A 23,305-nucleotide genomic window follows, 5' to 3' on the forward strand; every position below is an offset into this window, starting at 1 on the left:
CATTTGCATACATTTGGCAGAGAAATTGCCCACCTCTATGCAAATGAGACTCATTGATAAAAAGTGTCTAATTCACTAATGCCAGCGCTCATAGCCACACGAAGTTTGAGTGACGCAAACAGCGTATAAGGATAAACTTGGCGCTTCCTCGATCCTGTGGAAGGCTTTCATGCCGAATTTCCACAGGATCATGGCAGGAGTGGCACGGAGAAGGCCAGGCAAAGTTGCCCGCCCCCATCACGCACTGTGCGTAGGGTACCATTCGCCAGGGTTAGCCAGTTAAGAATTCTTCAAGTTGTTTTGTTTGTAATGTTTACTCATGTCTTATTTTGAAACGTAGGCTTTTAATTTGAAAGGCCACACTGTATTTCCGCTTCCTGTTTTTCCATCCTCTGTTTGTCAGTCAGCTCGCAGCGTGCAGTATTGAATGACGCGAGTGTCCATTCTGACTCGTTCCAATTTGAATTCATGCTGATAAGTTCTTATCTGTGCTTAGTCAAAAACGATGAGGGTTAATGTCTCTGATATGCTCGTTTTTTGTCTAATGTTTGCACTTCGTATCAGGAGTTGATTACTCACAACTACAAATACGAAGGGGCATTTTGCTAAACCAGGGCTGATCGGCGATCTTGGTGGGGGGGCATTTTGCGATAATTTTCACAATGCCCACCTCGACTTCTGAAAATATAAAAAATGATTGCACCAATAATTTGTATTTTATGCACATTAAATGAATGAACGAATGACGTTGTCGTCATCCTCTCCGTTCACTACAGCTTAATGGCACTAAGTGAGGAAAATGCTTTTCCACCTCGTCGGTCCAACCTCGCTTTCTGATCATTTCATCTTTCTAACAACTCTAAACATACTGCCGTGTTCTTGGCGCAAATCCATTGCCATGTGTGGTAAATCGGGCGCAAATTTGTTGCCCGCTCTCAAACTGTGTGGGCGTGTTTGCGCTCGTATATCATTAAAGCAATATCCTTAGTGAATAGGACAGTAAGAGGCAGCAAGGTGCGGATGCATATGCACTGTCAGTGGACGCAACACATTCTTATTGGATTTGGCCCTTTGTCTCATCCCACAAAAGTGCAAACGAGTATTACAGACAGTTCTAATGGTGCAAAGTCTGCGAAAATGCCAAAACGAAGAAAACTCCACCCATGCACACAGTTAGACTGCACTTTGCTCTTGACTTGCTCTGGGAACAAAAAGAGAGCCCAATGTATTGAAATAACGGCTCCTATATTTTGCACGTTGAGGACTGAAATAGGATGTCATTTGTAACATTTAGTTAGTTTGCTGTTAATTATTTAGCTAACAGACTTGAGTGAATCCAGCATAACCAATTTCCTTGAAATATTTATAGAAGAGTGAGGCAAAGACCAAAGAAGTGCCTCTGTTATGTTATGTTATGTTATATGTCTAAATGTTGATGCTGATTTAGATAAAGGTAAAGATTGTGAAATGTTGAATGATATATCGTTTTGAGACCGAAATTGCGATCTCAGACAGTGCGGTTTTAAGATTTGTCATGTCTGGGAAGATCTGGTTTTGGTTGAGGGTCCCGATTGGTCCTAAGTGGGTTCCAGCCCTTCCGCGGGTTGACCAATCCTGGCCCTCAGCCACTTGTGCCTGGCCCCAGGTGTGGCTAGTTACCCAATTAGTGTGGGTGTATTTAGTTCCCGGGTGGTGATCAGTCAGCGTGGGATCATTGCCGCTTGTCACAGTCACCACCGGAGTTCTGTCTGTCATTTGGATTTTGTATCTTTTCAGTTTGTTGTTTAGTTAGCATTAACCAGTACCTGGTTAGTGTTTTCTGTAAAATAAAGCACGCCAGTATCGCCCGCACTACTGCTGTGGTTCTCCTGCCTCCCTGCATTTTAGGTCCTCCACTTCACACGCCAGCAGACACCACGCCGCTCTGTGACCACACCGTAACAAGATTGACAAAGCTGTGGTTTTATTTAAAGGGCTGTTAATCCCCCAAGTTCGCCAATCAGCGGCATACCCTAGTGCACACACACACACACTAGCCTGCTCCGAAATGGTAAAAAATAATAATAAATGCCGCATCTATGTAACGCTGTCACCGAGTCACCCGGAGGTACTGTACTTTGTTCCGCGGCTGCTTGACAAGTTAACTGTGATAACACAGTCTGTGATTGACAACGCGAGGCGCTAAGCTAACTTGCTCCGCCACAGAACAGACACACTTAATAATAAGTCTGCATGCAATCGCAGCAAAGAGCTGCGTGGTGCAGATCCTCTCCTCTGTGGTGACAAATAAACTACCCTACTAAAAGTAGTGCTTTCACTAAGGCAAACGGGAGTCGCTAAGCATGCTAATCGCTCAAGTGAAATGCAGAGATGAAGGAATGACCCAAAATAAGTGCTTGGGCGTACATAGACTTTTCACAGAAGTCTGGTTAGAACCACATTAAAGCGGAGAGCCAATAGCTATGAACAGAACATTAGTACTACAATTAATAAGTAATTTAGGCTGAAAATAAGATGTCAGATACATTAGCCTTTACAGTTGGACTGAGCACGCTAACGGCTGACGTCAGCCATGACGTCAAGCTCCAGGTCAGCATGTTATTGAAAATGTTATATATATAAATGTACATTTCTAAACTTGAAACCTTTATTCAAATTATTTTTGATTGAAATTTATAATTGTTTTAAGTCTCTTAAATGTGTAACGAACAAGAAATGTCATTTGATAATAATATCCATACAGAAATATTTACCTTTTCACAATTGCGCTGATCAGAGATACTCCTATTATGATTTTTATACTTTTACACTCACCATTACAGTAAAATGACCAAAAGAGTTAATACCATGATATGAATTTCACGCTATATCACAAAGCCCTCAGTCTCTGTTTGAAGCAGTTAAGTCTGGAGCAAAAATATGGGAGTATGGGAATTTTTTTAATTTACATATGATATTACACTTATTTTCAAAGAACATGTACATTGTATAAAATGTAAAACATTTTTGGTTACATAGACTATTATGGCGCCAAGTAGTACTGTAGATCTTGCCTCAACTTGAACCATTTTAAAGGATTACCTCTCTCATAAAACCCCTCTTGTATTCTTGCATTATTCGAGTAATAGCTTTTAATATTTTTATTGTATGTCATTTTCAGTCATGTTTGGAAATGTTATTGTTCATTGTGAATAAAAAGCTGAATGTGAACAAAATCGCAAATTAAATTGAAATCGTAATATTTGTAAAAAAAAAAAAATGCAATTAAATTTTTTTCCTTAAATCGTTTAGCTCTACATTTTAAAGAAATAATCAATATCTGCATTCATGCATCAATCATTCCTTTTAGCGTGTAGGTTAACATATATAGTAAAAACAATTGCTCATCCAAGTTCAATTGTGTGGCTGCGTCAGCCTCTAGCAAAGCCATGACTTCAGAGGGATTGCGGTGGTGGCGACGGTGGTGGTGGAGGGAATGCAGGCAGAGATAAAAGTCACACTCGAGAGGGAGCGAATAGAGTAACAGAGGAGAGAGACAAATGGGCAAAACAAGTGTGAAGGAGAGTGAAGGGGAGTGAGGGATGGGAATTCCTGAGCCAATAAAACAAATTTCTGTCTGAGACTGACTGAGCGCCTTGGGTGTGTGCATGTTGGTATGTGTTTTGGGGGTCGATTCATTCTGACAGACATGAGATGGAAAAATGTTTTTTTTACTAGCCCCAACCGACTTGACTGTTTAAGTCTGCATGTTTGTGAAAATGATTGTGTGCGTACTGACATTCATTTCTGTGTTTACAGTTTACAGTTTATGGAATATATGTTATATGGATTAAATGAGCATTAGACATCCATGTTTGAAGAAGTTGATGAATCATAGTGGTCTTGGAGTAATCTTTTATTTGTTAAACTCAGTGTTGGAGAGTTAGTCACGATAACCAGTGTATTTGTTACATGTTTTGCCGCTATTCACTGTTTTACATTTCTTGTCACATCCGCCACCCACTCTCTCTGTTTACCTCCCACTTTCTGTCGAACTAATCTGGCCGTTTGCTGAAGATGAGTCATGTTACAGACATACAGGATTAACTGAACAGGGACAGGTGCCATATTACAATCCCCTCTGGCAGTCATCAACCACCACGATAAAGAAGAGAACCAGAAACACACACTTACATTATATGGGCAATGGTATTACCAGTAATGTCAATTGATGAAATGTTAATTTTTCTCGCTCGACTCTTCTGGAAAACTAAAAAAAATAAAAATAAAACGTTTTATTTTGCAGTTAAAATAGGACAAAAAGGAAGAACAAAAATCTCCTATCAAATATTTCCCAGCTCCAATGAAATAAAAAACATACATGAAACACATAAAAAGTAAATTCTGTAGAGTCAATTTGACACTATTTAGAGTGGGACCAAATATACTTAGTTTTAGAGTACTATTTACACTTGGAAGAGAGTAAAAAAAAGAATTGAAAGAAAAAATAAAAACCACTCAAGGGTTGAGGAACAAACTCACAACCTTAAGCTTGAGAGACAGTCGATCTACACTCTGAGCCGCAGAGCTCCTGATGTGTGTTAGTATAACACTCTTGTCAGCTGGGAAAAGCAAACAGTAGGAGGGGCATAGCTCAGGTGGTAGTGTGGCACTCTCCCAAGCTAAAGGTTGTGAGTTCATTCCTCCATCCTGGAGTGACTTTTTTATTTCAATTCTTTATTTTACTCTCTTCCAAGTGCAAATATTAGCCTACTCTAAAACTGAATCTCTTTGGTCCCACTTTAAATAGTCAAGTCAAGAGTCAAGTTATTAAATTGAGTAAAATTAACTATACAGAATGTAGTGTGTACTAAACTTGCAATAATGTTTTTTAAATATTTCTGGCCATTATTGTTCATTCATTCAGAAAAAAACAGTGAGATAAGAGGAGGGTTGGGAGTTGTTTGTTGACACTTTTAGTTAATTCCAAAGGTACAAAGTTATTCCAACTCATTTTGGATTATGAACCTCTCAAACTGGAACACAAACTCGTCCAACCAAGTTAGAAGTCATATTGTCTTGGTAAGATTTACATTAGTATCAAGGTGGAAATAATAAACTGAGTGATTAATGGAAGGGTTTGATTCTGACTATCCATATGATGCAGCTCAGGATTTAGGAAACACCTCAGACAGACACAAATGAAAAACAATAGGAAAACCCATGTGAGTGCACGTGCCCATATGCTTGTCCAGTTAACTTTGGACTGATGGAATTGCATTGCAATGTCTGTACCCTTCTGGAGACATTTTTTTCTATAAGCTTCTCTTTCCATTCAAAGCCTTCTCTGACCACAGCTTGTCTAGTCTTTTAAAAGCAATTTTATCTGAGGCTCCTGTAGCAGTTAGAGCAGTTTTAGCAAAGGCCAGTGGGTTCTTAGAGCTGCATCAGTCGACCAAAATAGAAGAGTGAAAACAAAGAGAAACTGGACCAATCAATATGAACCCCAATGAGGCATGAAGCTGCTGGCTGAAAGAAGCTGCGGGTGAGGAACACACAAGCACACACACACACACATGCACACACAGGCAAACAAATACACGTGATCTCAAACATTCAGAAAGCCATGCACACCAACAAACAATTGGCCTCACAACCTAACAAGTTCGTTTTCTCAAAGCTGTAGCACATGCATTCATCCAGCGTCCGGCTACATTCTGCTCATTTAACTGTACATATATATATATATATATATATATATATATATATATATATATATATATATTAGAGGTGTTTTAAAACATTTATTTGGCAATGTTTCGCAATATTACAGCACGCAATTCTCGAATCGATTCAATATGCGTCCGAATCGATTTTTAAACATCATTTTTTTATGAAAATATTCAACACAACGTCTTACTTAGGGTCAGGATTCTCACATTAAGCATGGAAGAATGTTATATTAATGGTACATTAAGCCTTTTTTTTCCCAGTGCTGTTCAAACATGAAACAGACTGCAACCTGTTTGTTAAATGCAGTGGCTCAGTTATAAGCCTGAATTTTCAGATAAATAAATACATTTTCATACAAATCTTACAGTGTACATGTACAAGTTTACTGATTTGTGTTTTCTAAATTAGAGTTTTTAAAAAAGTCGCAATAATCAATTTATAGATTTGTATCGGGATTAATCGGTATTGAATTGAATCGTGACCTATGAATCGTGATACAAATCGAATCGCCAGGTACTAGGCAATTCACACCCCTAATATATATATATATATATATATATTTATATATATACAGATTGAAAATTTAAAGACCTTTTCTATTTGCACATTTTTCATTCATTAACTTTATGTATTTTTTCATCAGGAAAATTATATTGCCATGCATTTTCAATTTCATCCATTTGGTTTGGAGAAATTAGTATGCGATGTGTTTTCACAAAATCAGGCGTATGTATATAGCCAAAGTTTATGAAAATGAGTGATTAGTAGACATATGTCATAAACTAGCGTGTTTTTAGCCGACTGTTAGTTGGCGCATTTCGGGATCTGCTCCAAAATAATCCTTGCCTCTTACATGATTCACAAATGATTTATATAAATGGACATAGCAACCAATACATGTCAAAATACACTATATCAGGGGTGGAAAACTGTGGTCCTCGAGGGCCGGAGTCCTGCAGGTTTTAGAGGTTTTCCCCAGTCAAACTGCAGCTGATTCCAATTAACAGGATCGTTATCAGGCTTTTGCAGAACTTGCTGATGAGCTGATCATGAATCAGCTGTGTTGAAGAAGGGAAATCTCCAAAACCTGCAGGACCCGACCGGATCTCGGCATCTCTGCACTATATTGTGACCCTCCAGTACGAAATCGAACAGAAAGACAGACGTACAGCTGTTGAATAACAACATCCATCCATCCATTTTCTTAACCGCTTTTCCTCACAAGGGCCGCAGGGGTGCTGGAGCCTATCCCAGCTGGCTTCGGGCAGTAGGCGGGGTACACCCTGAACTGGTTGCCAGTTTTTAGCCAAAGCGATTGATATCTCGTCATCCTGACATCGGGAAATGTTTGTAATCCAAATATAGTTAATTGTCAGTTCTAGGATGTCTGCCTTTAATGAGTCTATTTCAAATTTTAATTGAATGTATTTATTCATTAAAGCAAGTCTGTCACAGTCGAATATGTTAAACAGCTTATTTGTTCATATGTGAGCGCCTCCAGGATAGCGAGTCAGGATTTAGTGGAAAACTTTTTAAACGCCTTGTATGTAATAATGCAAATAACGCAATGTTTTAATCACATGTCATCATTTCAAATGTAATATTGCTGGGGAACAGTTAAAGTGACAGGTAAAAAACATAAATAATGACAACCCCACAGTGACACTTGGCTCTGCTGTTGTTATTACTTTACAGTATAATGTTGCCACAATCTAATGAATGTGCTCAGTAGATTAATTGCTTTGAGGTTTTGAGCCATCCTGGTGTGAGCGGTATATTCATACCTTCAATCTCACTCGTACTTCATCGGGACCTCCACAAAACAAACCCAATATATATCTAGAGTTTGAAGTAATTTATGCATGCACACACATTTATGTATTCATGTTCGACAGACAGTTACAGATGACAATTGGTCTACTTCATCCTCCCACACACTCAAATGCGCATTAGTTTAGCCATAAATAAATCAAAGCAGATTTTTTTATTCTTTTAAGTTCCACAACCTACGATGTTGCATGCACACCATTCGATTGTGTTCTAATATTTACCAGAACATGCAGCAGCAGTATCAAACAGGACCAAACCAGTGTTTACTACCTATCAAGCTGTCAAAATATGTCCATCTGGAGTGACAGATTATTCTCACAAAAATAAGATTCAGTACCAATTAGTTAACATTTGTTATAACTACTTTTTCATTTGATTTCATTTGTACTCTCTCCACACCATTGTCTTGTGTGAGCATGTAGTTAGAGGAAACTTATGACATGATATTGTAAGTTAAAAGTCTGTTTCAGAGTAATTGTGTATGAGGGAATTACTAATACTTATATATCTGATGTTGACTTGCGCGTCTAGAACCTGCTGCAATTTTTAACTCGTTCAGTAACAAAAAGGGCTTCAATTCAAGCTAGTAGGAAGTAACAATCTTGGAAATTTGAGAAAGACAAGACGTACTTATACTATATGGTGGTATTTTCACTTGCGAGTGCCCCAAAAGTTTATCACAATACGAGCTGTCCAGTCGATTTTTTGGCAATAACTAGAGTTACGAGTGGGCTTCTGCTCTAGTAAAGTGAAGAAAAAAATGGAGCAATCATGGTAGAACTGCTTGTTATGTGGATTAATGAACTTCTTGTTTTCTGTTATCCACGCAGAACATTCACTTGAGTTGTTTTTTTGTTTTTTTTATCTTACGCAGCGTAACCGCGTAACATTCGCAAAATACTGGAAATCACATGTAAATTGTGGTATCAATGAGCAAATGTGTATTTGGTCACCTACAAACAAGCAAGGGCTAGTTTGGAGCTCCACGCAAGATCTCATCCCATAAAGTGAAAATAATCATGAGAACGGTGAGCAAAAATCAGAGGTAGGGACCTGCTGAAAAACCTGCAGAGAGTTGGGATCAAAGTAATAAATGTTACCATCAGTACCACACTACGCCGACCTGGATTCGGATCTAGCAGTGCCAGACGTGTCACCCTGCTTGAGCAGTTCATGTCCAGTGCCACTTGAAGTTTGCCAGAGATGATTGGGAGGATATCATGTGTTGAGATTAGATGAAGCCAAAATACAACTTTTTGTCCAAACTCAACTTGGAGGAAGAAGAATACTGAGTTGCATGCCACACAAACATGCTTTGGGGCTGTTCTTCTGCAAAGGGGACATGGTGACTACCTGTGACAAACACACACCTTATAAAATTAGAGATTGAATGTTGATGTTTAAATTTGAAGGCTCCACACACATTTTACATTGCCATGAAACAAAATAGATTATGTGAAATAATTGTGTTGATGTAATTAATTTAAAGCAACAAAGGGGGTACTTTTTCCTTTAAATGCAATAAACAAATGCTTTGATCCACAATGGCCCATTCAACACAACAATGTACCCAACACAATCTAAAAGTCATGTTCTAATGTGAATGACTGGAAAGTGATTGGAGATTATTTGATTACAGTGAGCTGTTGTGTAACAAATGTATCAATGATCCTCTCTTTTTTTCTTTTTCTTTTTTTTTATCACATCACCGCCGCTGGTCATATTTGATTCATTGTAATATATAATAGCAAATTATTCAATTGTGAAATGAGATGTGTGAAATTAATTGATGCACAGGATACCATAATGAGCTTTTGTGACACAAAAAGGCATCCAGGTTTTACAGAAGCACAACTCAAATGAGGCTTAAACAATAAAATGAGTGACTGGTGGTGGTGTCATCACATCTATCCTTCAAGATTATAGATGCAATCTGAACCTGTCCTCTGGCTCTCCTTAAATGCCCCATCATAATGCCCGCTCCTCATATCTGATGGTCGTGCTGTGCTTAATAACAAGTTAAGTCTGCAAGACGGAGGTGCACTGGGAAATGAACAAATTAGCAAAGCAATTCACAGCCTCTGCAGCACTGTGAGGGTCTGCGAGCGGAAACGTAGGGTAGTAAAGAAAGAGGGGAATACTGTGTCACCTGCTGAAAACCGGCTATGTGCTGCAATAATTTAAAAACAGCAATATCTGTATTCGTATATTGCCCTATTTACCCTCTAATTGGACACCTCAATCAGAGACATAATAATACTCCTTCGTTTTTAGCTGGGTTATTTTTCTCCAAATGAATTAAGTCACATATTATAACTTCACACACAAGGCTTCAATGACTCATATGAGGTTAGTCATAAGAATAGTTTTATCTCACTTGTGTCTAATCCATTATTTAAATTCTGAGAATTTCCAACAAGGCACGGTGACCAAGTGCAAGTGGTTAGCAAGTCATGCACGCGCACTTCACAGTTATGAGGTTCAAGTTTGCATGTTCTCCGCGTATTTGCGTGGGTTTCTCCTGGGTACTCTGGCTTCCCACCACATTCCAAAAAAAATGGTTCTTGGATTAATCTAAGACTCTAAAATTGTGCTTAGATGTAAATGGTTGTTTGTCTATATGTACGCTACATTGGCTGGCAAACCAGTCCCCATGTATATCACCTCTCTTTCAACGTCAACTCGCATAGGCTCCAGCTCACACGAGACCGCGGGCTTTAGAACATGGATGGCTTCCATTAATTTCCTGAGGCTGAATTTATACCACAGGACCAAGTGCCCAATTCCACTCTAATACCGGCATCCAATATGTGTTGACTATCTCTTTGATGTCTACATTTCACGAATCAATAACACAAACAGTATGGCTGTGTTAACATTCACAAAACATATAAAATAGCCCACATGCATAAGTGGCAAAATTGCACGTAAGTAACTCCACATTGTCAATAAACAATCACACATAAATAATATATTGCTATATGGACCAGAAGAGTGGAGTCATAAGCTCCAGCCTTGCAGATTTTGAACAGGACTCTGATCCATAACTTCCATCGTGCTCACCCTGGTCACCTGGATTGTGTGCTGAGTAGCACCAGTGGGAGGTGCGGTCAGATCTGCGAGTGTGTGTGCTTCCTATTATTTGCAGGTATGACATGCTGGAATTGCTCAGCAGCTGTTTCCCATCTCAAGCAGCTGCCCTTCTTAGTTGGTCTGGACTCTACTGCACCACCACAATTGTCAATATTCCACAGTGAGCCATACATTTGATACATATCTTGTATTTTAAAGTGGAGCAATTTGATTCAGTTTGATTAAATGCACTCAGATTTTTTAAATCAAAACCAATTTTCATTTTTTTATGAAACCATATTGACTGCAATTGTACTTTGTGTGCCAAGCCAGGAGTTGAAAATGTAGTATTTGTGTTGGATTTTGTGGAGAAATGGAGGACTAAAATGTTGGGAAAGAAAGCAGGGAGGCAATACCGGGGAGGAAGATTAAAATGTATTAATTATCCTAAACACACACACACAGACAAAAGGCCAACAAGAAATTGGGCTGTATTAGAATACTAATTCTCCTTTGTGATCCAGCACATTACCGTGGTGGAGGAGTTTGTGTGTCCCAATGACCCTAGGAGCTATGTTGTCTGGGGCTTTATGCCCCTGGCAGGGTCACCCATAGCAAACAGGTCCTATGGGGCCAGATAAAGCATGGCTCATTGATCCCTTATGATGAGTGCAATAAACGGACAGATGTTTTCCTTGCCTGGACGCGAGTCACCGGGGCCCCCCTCTGGAGCCAGGCCTGGAGGTGGGGCTCGTTGGCGAGCGCCTGGTGGCCGGGCCTGCACCCATGGGGCCTGGCCGGGCACATCCCGAAGAGGAAACGTCCCACCGGTGGGAGGGGCCAAAGGGTTCGGGTGCATAGTGGGCTGGGCGGCAGCCAAGGGCGGGGACCTTGGCTGCCGCCCAGCCCACTATGAAGAGAGGAGCGAAGCTGTCAACTGATAGACTGTTGGTGTGCAGGCTCCGATGGCGGGGGTCAGTCCTGGTAAACCCAAATGTATTGTGAGGGTTTGCTGGGAATGTCAGAAAGAGTTTCAACGTCCATCTCCGACAGAACTTCTCCCTTGTCCCGGGGGAGGTGGGGGACATTAAGTCCGAGTGGACCATTTTCCGCGCCTCCATTGTTGAGGCGGCCGATCGGAGCTGTGGCCGTAAGGTGGTCGATGCCTGTCGTGGCGGCAATCCTCGAACCCGCTGGTGGACACCAGCAGTAAGGGATTGCCCGCCAAGCTGAAGAAAGAGTCCTATCGAGCCTTTTTGGCCTGTGATACGCTGACAGGTACCGGCTTGCCAAGCGGAATGCAGCACACCATCTATTCAGGGGTGCTGGAGAGGAGGGTCGGATTCAGGAGGAGCAGTGAGGTTTTCGCCCCGGCCGTGGAATAATGGACCAGCTCTACACCCTCGGCAGGATCCTCGGGGTTGCATGGGATTTCGCCAAACCAGTCTACATGTGCTTCTGGGTTCCTATACAGAATATTTGTCACATGCCCTTGCCCTACATTCTCAGCATTTATACATACATTTAATAGTGTTATTTTTAAATATACCTCCAATTTGAGTCCTATGTTTTTGTTGACATGATCCATGGCACAGTTTAGTATGGGGTGTTTTGTAATCTTGCATTCATGTTGAACAAAGCACATGTGCAATTTGAGCTACAACAACTGTATATATGGAGAAATCATATCCCATCTCAACTGGCATATAAGCTCTCTGCGTAAATGACAGACTTTTTTTTCAAAAGTGCACCATTGTCAGTCAAAGTGATGCTTGTCTCTTGTTTGCCTGTATGAAAAAAAAGGAAACCATGTTTCCCCAGGAGAATTTCCCTTTGTGCTGTCAAGTTTAAACATTTAGTTTTCCTGCCTCTTAGACTTTTGTTCGATATTTGTGGCAAAGATGAAACTCCAAAAAGTGTAATACTGTACTGTAATTACAGATTTGTAATCTTAAAGTAAAATGAATTCAAAAGTACCGTAAATGTTAAATTGTTGCATTACATAAATGCAGTAGATCACTAGAGAATGTCTTATTGGTTGACATCACGAAGCAGTGGTTTAACTGAAGGATGAATCCCATTTAATTTGATCATAATCTTTTCTTTCAACACTTTGAACTTTGAAATATGTAATGTACTATTGAAATGGGTTTATAAAAATGAATTGATCAATAGAGGTCAAATAACAGAGTATTAATGATTTATTAATTGAAACTCTTTAAAAAAAAAAAGTAGATAGTAACATCCAATAAGTGCTGCAGGATATTTATTTTATTTTTTTACAAAAGAAAGTCATTGTCATATATTCATGAAATTATCTTATTAAATGTCATTAAAATTGACTGTACTCGAGTATCACATTCAGGTATTTTATACAAGACTGGGAATTGGGTAATCATAATACTACTGGTGACTTTTTTTCTCTTCCTGTCAAAAGTCATTAATTAATTGAGTCAAATGACTGAATCATTATGTAATGAGAAAAGCTAATCATGTGGTAGCCTGTGTCTGAACCTCTCACCCTTAACAAAGACATTAAATCCATGACCAGTGTAATCTTGGATTTAAAAATCTTTGATGTACAGGCAGACATATCAACATATCATCTTTTCTCATGTCACATCCATCTAAATGTAGTTTCCATGGTAATGGCAACATGGAGATCAATCATTGCCAAGCAGGAGTGGAGCATGACACCAATTAAAAGGTTATGTTGTCTCCTAGTCATCACTCACACTCCTCACTAATGCACTAATTACCAGGTCCGGGACATTAATGGGATAGCATGGTTCAGCCAGGGGATTAATCTGCATGGCTTTGCTACGTGAACGTGTGTGTGTGTGCGCGCGTGTGTGTGCCTGCATGTGATTAATGTGAACCCCCACAATCCCCCCAATGAATGACTTTGAGCGACACCAAATGAAGAGAATGAACCGGCCGAGCAGAGGGTTAGGATATCTGCTCATGGAGACCATCTGCTGAGGTCAAGGCTGGGATCAACGGTGCATTTTAGTGCTGTTTCACTCACTAAGATACATATTGATTATATTATTGACAGTGATCTCACGTGGTTGCTGTGTACTATTTAGTACACTTGATTTTTTTATGGTTTCCTCCTTGAACGGTTACCCAAGGAAAACATGGTTCAGGTGAGGGACCAGTCAAAGCACGGCTCATAACTCCCTATGCTGACAAACAATATTGAATCAAGTTTTCCCTTGCCCAGACGTCAGGCTTGGCAGTGGGGCTTGATGGTCTGCCTTAGGGAGCCAAAGACCAAGTCCAAAGAGGCAATATGGGACCCCCTTTCCATGGATTTACTACAAGAGGAAAGGGCCAATGTGAGCTGGATGGCCGAAGGCAGGGACCCAGCTTCAGAAGTTAGCTCTAAGGACATGAAACATCACTTCTCTGGCAGTAAAGGATGCTAAGATGTATGAGATTGAGACATTCAACTTAGAATTGATGCTGGACTTGAGTTTAAGAACTAGTCATCTTAAGAGAGGTTGGACTGTTTTCCAACCCTAGAGTTGCCCCAAGTGAGAGTTGCCGAGATGGTGTGGGCATACTTATCTCCCTCCGGTACAGTGAAGGCACCATTGACTGTTGTCCGTGCCAAGTACCCACTTTATTTGGAATCCTTAGAGAGAGTGATAGAGTGCACTACTGCTGGGGACTCCCTTATTCTTGGGGGGCAATGGCAATGATCAAATCGATCAATCAATCAATCATCCATCCACCCATCCATTTCCTAAACTGCTTATTCCTCACTAGGGTCGCAGGGGTGCTGGAGCCTATACCAGCTGGCTTTGGGCAGTAGGCGGGGTACACCCTGAACTGGTTGCCAGCCAATCCAGGGCACACAAAGACAAACAACCATTCACAGTCTCAATCACACTAGGGAGGATTTAGAGTGTTCAATTAACCTGCCGTCTTTGGGTTAGGAATACCCAGAGAAAACCCACAAAGGCACGGGGAGAACATGCAAAGTCCACTCAGGAGGGCCGAAGCCCGAACTCGAGCTCATGTCCTCTGTACTAGGAGGCGGACCAGTCATTCATCATGCCACCATCAATCAATCAATCCATCAATCAATCAAAGTTAAAGTACACAATCACCATTGAACACAAAACACTTCACAACAAACTCAGGTACAAAAAAAGAAAAACTTAAAAATAACCACAGACTAAAGCGTACTAAAGTACTCGGTAAAAAGGTATGTTTTAAGACAGGATTTAAAATGTGCAGTGGTGGTGGGAGACGATTCCATAAATAAAGGGCACGGTAGAAGAAAGCCCTACTATGAACTGACTTTTTATTGACTAAAGGGATGACAAAAAGGTGTGAATTTAAAGAGCGAAGGGAGGCGTAGTGGAATATATGGAGTGAGTTCCGACAGATATGATGGGGCCAGACCATTTAATGCTTTTAAAGGTTAAAAGAATGACCTTAAAATCAGCTCTATCCCGAATAGGCAACCAGTGCAGGAGACAGGAGTTGAAACCTGAGACCTGGTTGGCCTGACTGGGAGGCCCACTGATCTGAACCCGAATGGTGCTTTTTTTTTTTTTTTTGGACTGTGCTCATCACAGTCACATATAATCATAAACTAACACCATGTTCAAGCATGGGGTGTCCACAATTGCACTTGGCAACTGACACCTTAGGCTACAGTTTGATAATTATTTTTGCTGTGGTATTATCAGACTTGCAGCCACATGTCTTGGAAGGGTTGGGTGAAGAAAGAGGGGCTGTTGATGGTGGTGAGAATGTCGGGAGAGGAAGTCCATTCAGGTAGTCAAACCTCAGATTCAAGCTATGGAACAGTGGACCAGCACAATACATTTATTCGCCTACATAGAGTATATATGCAGACTTGGAGAAGGCTTTCAACCAGTCCCTTGAGAAGTCTTGTTAAACCGGTATAAGAAATTGATCCGCATTGCCAGGAGTAAATACAATTATTTTCCAGTGAGGGTTAGGCTCCACCAAAGGCTGCCCTTTGTCACCGATTTTACTCATAACGCCATGCCATGAGATTCCTCCAGAGGAGCCAGATGAGGTGGCTCAGACATATCCAGGACGCCCCACTTGGTGAGGTCTTCAGAGCATGTTCTACCAGCAAGAGGCTCCATGGAAGACCCAGGACATATGGGGAGACTACGTCTCCCGGCTGGCCTGGGAACACCTTTGGATACACCCGGGAGAAATTGTATGAAATGGCTGAGAAGAAAGTATGTGTTTCTCTGCTTGGACTGCTGCCCCCACGACCCCGGATAAGTGGAAGAAAATGGATGGATGAATTGATGGTTTGACATTTTACAGTGTGAAAAGGAGGGGAACTGTATAAAGCAGATTAGGAATAGAAACTAGGAAAAAAGTGTACTTTAGTTGTGAAAGCACCCTTAAAAAGTTCAGACCAAAATCACTTCAGAAACATGCACAGAAACAGAGAGGGAGAAAGAGAGAGACAGAGAGAAAGAGAGAGATATTTTACAACTGAATTTATGTGTCTATTCATCATAGAATAATTAGTTTTGTGTGCTTTGGTCCAGTGACTCAGATGCAATTCAGAATTTCCCACAGATTTGGAATACATTATTTTCTGTGTTTAAAGCCTTTTTGCACATCTTATTACTACAACATTCGGCTTGTATAATTGCTTTTTAGCAGTTTGCATTGACTATATTTCAAATTTATTTTGTATTGAAATGGCTCCTTTGGCAATTTGCTTTGGAATTATTGGCAAAAATAAAATAAAACACAACAACAACACCAAGATAACCTCTTCCTCTCAACCTTACAAGTGGTAACATTCAAAAAAACACATGCACTATAATTGTGTTACTAAATTTTTTAGGCAGTAATAAGTTGGGTCACAACAACCATCCTATCATCCGCATGATCATCATCTTCATCATCATCATCATCATCATCATCATCATCATCATCATCATCATCATCATCATCTCTTAAGCAGATTGAACTAACAAAATGTAGGGATAAAAAATTGACAATATATTCTTTGTTTTTTGTTCGATTAAAAGGTGAGAAGTTTAGTATTTATTTTGTCGAATAAGTTACAAACATGTGGTTAATATGAATCTGGATAGAGCTCAATATTAAAACAAATCATTCATTGGTTCAAATTATACATATGCACAGTGAAATTGAAAAAGGCTTTCAACAGACCCAAGGCATTGCTTGGTAGAGCTAAAGTAACAATTGTACACAGCTATTTGGGAATGTCATGCAGCAAGAGTAACTCACCAATGACGTATGTGAGCAGCAGAGCCAGGGTAAGAGTGAGAAGTGACGCAGATAATGCTGTGCACTTCCAGTTGCAGCAGCGATGAGGCTTGTTGAAGGTAAACAGTGGTCTGGTCACACTGCTGCGAGGCAAGGGCCTGGGCGGAGGCGAGTACACTGTCCCAGAGGTCAAGGGGTAACCCTGCCCTGCACCTGAAAGCAGGGCTGAGGAGCCCGAGCCTTGCTTGAATAGGAAATGTCTAGAATGGAGAAACAAAATGTTGCATTTATTTCAAATGATTGAACGTTAATATTTGTATACACTAATTATAGCTCTGCTAAGATGAAACTTTCAAAGGTAAGTACTGTGTGTGTTTACACAATACATAATGCAATGCTCTATTGTTGAATAAGTTGTTCATTAAAGGGTTTTTATCTTGGATACAGATGAAGTTGTAGCACAAAGCTCTTCTTAACTATCTCAATGGCATCTGTCCCTCAAAGATTTTTATCAGATCTACCTTGACTGCTAATTAAGATAGCTGCGTGAGTGGGCTGAAGATGTACATTCTACTCAAATGTTTTCCCTTGCGGAACATTTGTAAATAATACGCGTGGAAGACATATACAGATAGAACAATGGGTTTTTTTCAGGGCCGATGCCAATGCCAATTATTAGTAGTCAAGGAGGCCGATAACCGATATTTGGAGGTTTTTTTTCTTTTTTTAATCTTAGACAATAGACATCTTATTAAATTTGTAATACAATGTTCAGGGAGCTCCCAAGGTTGTCAGTACTTCTTAAAAATGTATTTAAACAATACCATAACTCTCTATTTTTTCTACAGTAAACATTTTTTTCCCAAGATTTAAAAATACCTGAATTCACTTTTTTTTCTTCACATTTCTAGTTTTAATGTCGAACAAAAACAAATGGTTCAGAAGGTTCCCAGGGTCAGCAGCATCTCTTATAAATTTAGCTGAAATTTTAAATAAATGGTTTCCTGAGATTAAAATGGTTTTAGATTAATCTTTTATAAAAATGCAGATATCGATAGTCGTCAAAATGCCCAATATCAGCAATATCGGTATATCCCTAAAGACTCAAAATTATTAAACACAAGATACATTTCTGTTACTCTACAGCAGGAGTGTCAAACTCATATTAGATCAGGAGCCACATGGAGGGAAATATATTACCAAGTGGGCCGAACCGGTAAAATCCTGGTATATAACTTAAAAACAATTGCCGTAAGTTATACACAGACTTTCGCTATTTGCAGGACAGCGCTAAATAGCGGGGCTCAACTGTAAATATATTGTTCCAAAAAATAACACGAATGTGAGTGTGAATAATTGGTAGTGAATGTGACCTGCGGATGGCTGGTGACGAGTCTCGCTCACCCACAATGCTAAAGATGATATAGAAAAAATTAACAAATGAACAATTTTGGCTACACTGTATGGTAAAATACTGTTTAATATTGAGACCTTATATATGAGTTGCTGTTGGTTTGAGATGTAAAATCTGCTTTATGTCCCAGAAACTCCCTGCCACCTCTGGGACCAAAATGTTTGCTTTCCTCCAAATGGGATTGTAACATGAAACTGGAAATAACCTGGTTACTGTGCAGGCCTATGTAGGACAGCAGCTGAGGACTTCATAAATGAAAATCAAATGCAATATATTTTCTCAGGTAGCAAGTATATGAGTCACAGTTTAATTATGCAAATCTCCTTTTGGTTGGATTCTAGCTCTTGACTGGAGGTTTGACTGAAACTCCTTTAAAGGATTTACGTCCATGGCAGTGGCCTTTTTTTAAAATATATATATAAAATACAGTACAGCTACAAATGGAGACCTCCATTACAGATCTTTAAATCCCTTATAACCCACAACTTTGGTTGCCTGCATATGTACATATGTGTGCTTTAAATGCAAAGATGTCTCTTAAATTAACAAGTAATCCTCCATCAGTTTCATCCGAAAAACAGACATTAAGAAATAAACATAGTCCCTGGGATTCCCCTTGTAGTCTATATTTAGATCCACAAGAGCAAATAATGAGTAACTTCTAATTCAAGTCGGTATTAAATAGTTTATGATTAACCACAATACAATTTTGAGCCGTTTGTTTTATCATTATTATTATTATTGAAAATATTTGATTTGTTTCTGAGTAGAGTAGATGTAATTTGGCTTCCCCCATTCGAGGCTCACAGATGTGAACAATAGAAATAGAAGAGGATGAAGAAGAAGAGGAAATTAGGAAACTAGAGTAAAGGCAGCTCAGATGATCTACAAAGATTATGTGGGAGTATTTCACTTTTTATAAAATCTGATTGGAAATGAATCCAAGATAATTACCCTCTACAGAGAATGCAGGAAAAGGACAGTGACAACAGTCATGTGATCGCCACCTAAAACTGTACAACAATGCTTTAAGCAAATCATATCACTGCTGTCTGAACTGTAGATTTGTTTAAGTAAGTAGAAATTATTTTTTGTTCTTTTTTGGTACACATTTTCACAGTATCTTGAAAATACTGCTAAATGTTGATTGTTTATTTTTTTTAGGCTAAGAACAACTTTTTTTTAATTACGAACAAATTCAGGTTATGAATGAACTAAGGACGCCCTACGTAACTCATGTGACATTTCCATAGAGTTTTGTCTCTAAATTAAACTCCCAAAGAATGAAGAAATTTCTTTGTGGAATCAAAATGACTGCTTATGTAATCACTGTCTTAGTTAGACCCAGATAAGCTTTGATTTTACATATATGAGAACAATTTAGATGGCTTTTGAAGATAAAAATTAAATGTAATACAATGAATTTTTCCACTAATTCTTATTGTGTTTAGATAATTGAGGGGAGGACTGCAAGGTGTGAGCTGAGGAAGCATGAATACATGGGCAGCAGAGCTATCCAATTTGAAAAAGTGGATATTGGCAGGCAAAGAGAAAGTGTAAGCAGCATTTGCCGTATTCTGTCCTCTTTCTAGATTGACTCAAACTTGAAAGTGAATTAAGTCTGTTGTTGATGGGGCCACTATTCACAAGGATGTGACACCGTTATTTTTTCAGCGAAATGTGTGCATTTTCTTTTTGCTGGAAAATATCCTCACCCATTGCCCTGGGTTACGGCATGCTCTATTGACATTAATACTGGTCGACGGTGTGCAATGCACAGCTTTGCCTGACTGTGTTTCGCTTGCAGCAACAGAGGGTGTGAGGTCACAAGCTGCTGGTGGCTCTCTCCGAAAGGCCCTCGGAGGACAGGTCATTAATGTCGAGCCAGACAGCAGAATGATTGCGTTGAAGGAAACCAGGCTGGAAGGCCACACTCCTCCTTCATTTGCAACCGTATGCTGCCAAATATGTCGGTTTTGCAAGAAACGTCATGTTGAATTTAGTAAAAAATTGAATTATAAAGTCACCCTCTGAAAATGAGAGGGTTGCAAAGCTTAGAAATGTTCTGCATAAAGGATTTGTGCCATGAAAGAAAAAAATGACTGTCAACCCAATTATGGAATTTTTTTAAATGAAATACAATTGCTTGAGAAATAATAAAAAAGAAAAACAGATGTGTTTATTTTTTATTCACGCTGATGAGATTTAAAAAAAAAAAAATGCTGTCACATAGTACTTATTTTTTTAAAAGCCTGGTATCACCAGATTTGTTTCAATGATGATCATTATCTTGTTTATTGTATCAGTCTTTATTTGTGTTTCTCACGCTCGGTTTGTCTAACTCATGTGGCCCCATGGCAGCTTAACACGAGACAGATGACATCTATCCTTCACTGTCGCCCTCCTTTGCTCTGCTCATCCACCCATTCAACATCAGCTGAAGGGTAGGAGTCAGATGGGGGACACAGAGGCTACACATGAAGATTCCACACCCAAAGGGTTCAATGCTAGTTCAGGTCTAAAAGCAGATAAACTTGTAGGAATTACGACAACACGCAGTCGGCAGGAAACAAGCATACACAAAAAGATGACTAATGCAGGCGGGCATTTCACAGCAGGTCATACTTCACAACTTCGGTTTAGAAGAAAGGATTTACTCAAAACCAGGATCCATCTTGTATGTTTCGCAAAACCTCACGGAGCTCAAATCTTCATATGTGTTACTTTTCAAGTGTTTCCCGATCTTCCCAGCTCACTGCGCATGATCGTCTCAGACAACATCTACGGGCGATGCTCAGGAAGCTGGAAATTCATATTGGGGAGCAAATTTCCCCTGAGACAGGAAGTAAATGAGAGTCCTGGCTCTTTGGGAGGTTTCAGCCTACTGCCCTGGGGCTGTTCACAACGTAGACTCATACAAATACAGTATAGAAGAAGACGGGAATATCATGTTGTGGTGATAAGAAGAAGGGGAAGAGGCAAGGGTATCAGTCAATGTATGGAAGTCTTAACAAGCTTGACAAGCCATATCTGTTTACCTAAAGATGTCCACTCCTTGCATCTTTTCAACCGAAAAGGAAATCTATGCACACTTCAATTCAATTCAAAATATCTTCTGACATATGATCAATATATTCCAATACAACTCAACAATTCATCACATATGCATCAAAGAAAATGCTGCTGTTCTTGACAAGACATGCAATTTCTTGCAATTTCCATCATAGTAATATAATCTTTTAAAATTCTAACGGCATGCGCTCTCATGGAATGTTTGCTAATCCTTTTATCTCAATTGGAAAATGATCTAACAGCAAGATTAGGCCAAAAAAAGAGACAATAAAAAAAATAATTTCATAACTCGGGTCTCTGTCAATGTGAGGGAACATCAATAGACTAGTAATAAATCAACTCAAAGACAAAAATAGTAATAGTCACTATCCTCTGTGAATAATATGATTATTATTACATTTTATTCTGTAATATATACTCTTCTCGTGTTGCCTCACATGTCATATTGTGCTGAAGTTTGGGGAAAGTATTAAATTGCAGAAAAAGTGATATAATTAATAAGTTTGGCTAAAGAGAATCAACTAATCAATAATTTATACTGCATTTGGTATTTTAAAATTGATGGATATTGTGTATTTGAAGACACTGCTTAATTGTGTAGTGAACAATAACCTACCTGTTTGCATTCAGAATTTCTTTTAAATTAGGAGAAGGAAACTATTATTTAAGGGATTTATTTTAATTACTATTTCAAGTGAGGAACAACATCAAATATACATGTGCTTCAGTTTTCGGTGTAAAATTGTGAAATGGACTTAATGTGTTGAAGCTCTGTACTTCTCTATTGGGGTTAAAGAAAAATTTAAATGTAAAATAATGAATGCTTATAGTGCCATTTAAACAATGTAAAACATTTAAAAATGATCATGTGTGTAGTATTTACTATTTACTTATTTTGCTCCGTTTCACAGTTATTCTAGTTGATTCAAGTGACTGTATGGCATATGCAATAATAGGCTTCGTGCTTCAGCGTATTCCTTTTTAAATAATCAATTGATTTGTTTGAAAGGATGATTGTGTTTTCTTTATTAATTAATTAAAAAAATATATAAAATGCAGTCACAACACTAAGGTTGAAACAGACTATGGGCTCATTGATGACTAACTTTAAATTTGTGGTTAGGACATCATACATTGAAAATGTCATACTAATTTGAAATTGTTTTGCTAAATTTGATTCATCAGTGTGATGATGAGTCATCCTTCACCACAGCAAAGTCCAACCACAATAATACAAAAATAAATGGTTCCAGGCTTTTACCTAGCATTTCATTAGCCCGGCAGCCCACCAGGCATTCCTTGCCCCTCCACCAGGCTAAAAATATTAATAATTGTGAACTTGTGCGCACTGACTACACGACGAATAGTAAGCACTGGAAGTTTGTTGCCACTCCCTCCAAACATGAGACATGATTTGGGCATGTAACATCTCTAATACATATACTGTATACAAATAGTAATAGAAAATAAACAATAATGCATTCAAATCATAAGTCTCTTATTGTGACTAGTGAATATTACATTATGGTGCACTTTCTTCAAGTCAGTATGCTGCCATGTCAGAAGAGATTAGTAATTATTACAATGTCATCAGGCTGATGATTAATTTAAATTGTCACATAGTTCTATTTTTTTTTTTATCTCTTTACTTTAAATGAGATGAAATCTAATTATGGTCTGATGCATAACTTATTAAAAACACTTCTTCTGGCATGGCAGCCTGCCAAACTCATCTCCATAATGCCAGAACTCATTAAACATGCAAACATATTCTTTTGCACCTTTCTGCTTCTTCTCAAAATCAGCCTCACAAATGAGAATCTGCGAAATAATTCTCTGATCAATTATTACTTATGCAGCTGGGAAATACTTAATTCCGTTTGATGGGATGAAATTCCACTGGCTCGTCTCTGAGCATTAGACGGTACAGTATATGTTCAGATGCCACAACTGGAG

The 23,305-nt window shown here is 39.1% G+C and overlaps 1 protein-coding gene across 3 annotated transcripts in view; it reads right to left on the reverse strand.

Moving 5' to 3' along the window:
• The window catches only part of tenm1 (teneurin transmembrane protein 1), a 242,043-nt gene that overhangs the window by 133,138 nt on the left and 85,600 nt on the right, over nucleotides 1-23,305 (reverse strand). For all 3 annotated transcript variants that reach the window (XM_086085243.1, XM_086085242.1, XM_086085241.1), the window contains exon 5: nucleotides 16,885-17,123. In XM_086085243.1, the coding sequence (XP_085941369.1) occupies nucleotides 16,885-17,123 (239 nt within the window). The remainder of the gene's footprint in view (nucleotides 1-16,884; nucleotides 17,124-23,305) is intronic.

This window comes from Leptonotus elevatus, chromosome 9, assembly GCF_054856555.1.
Source record: "Leptonotus elevatus isolate MCC_2025b chromosome 9, RoL_Lele_1.0, whole genome shotgun sequence".
NCBI lineage: Eukaryota > Metazoa > Chordata > Actinopteri > Syngnathiformes > Syngnathidae > Leptonotus > Leptonotus elevatus.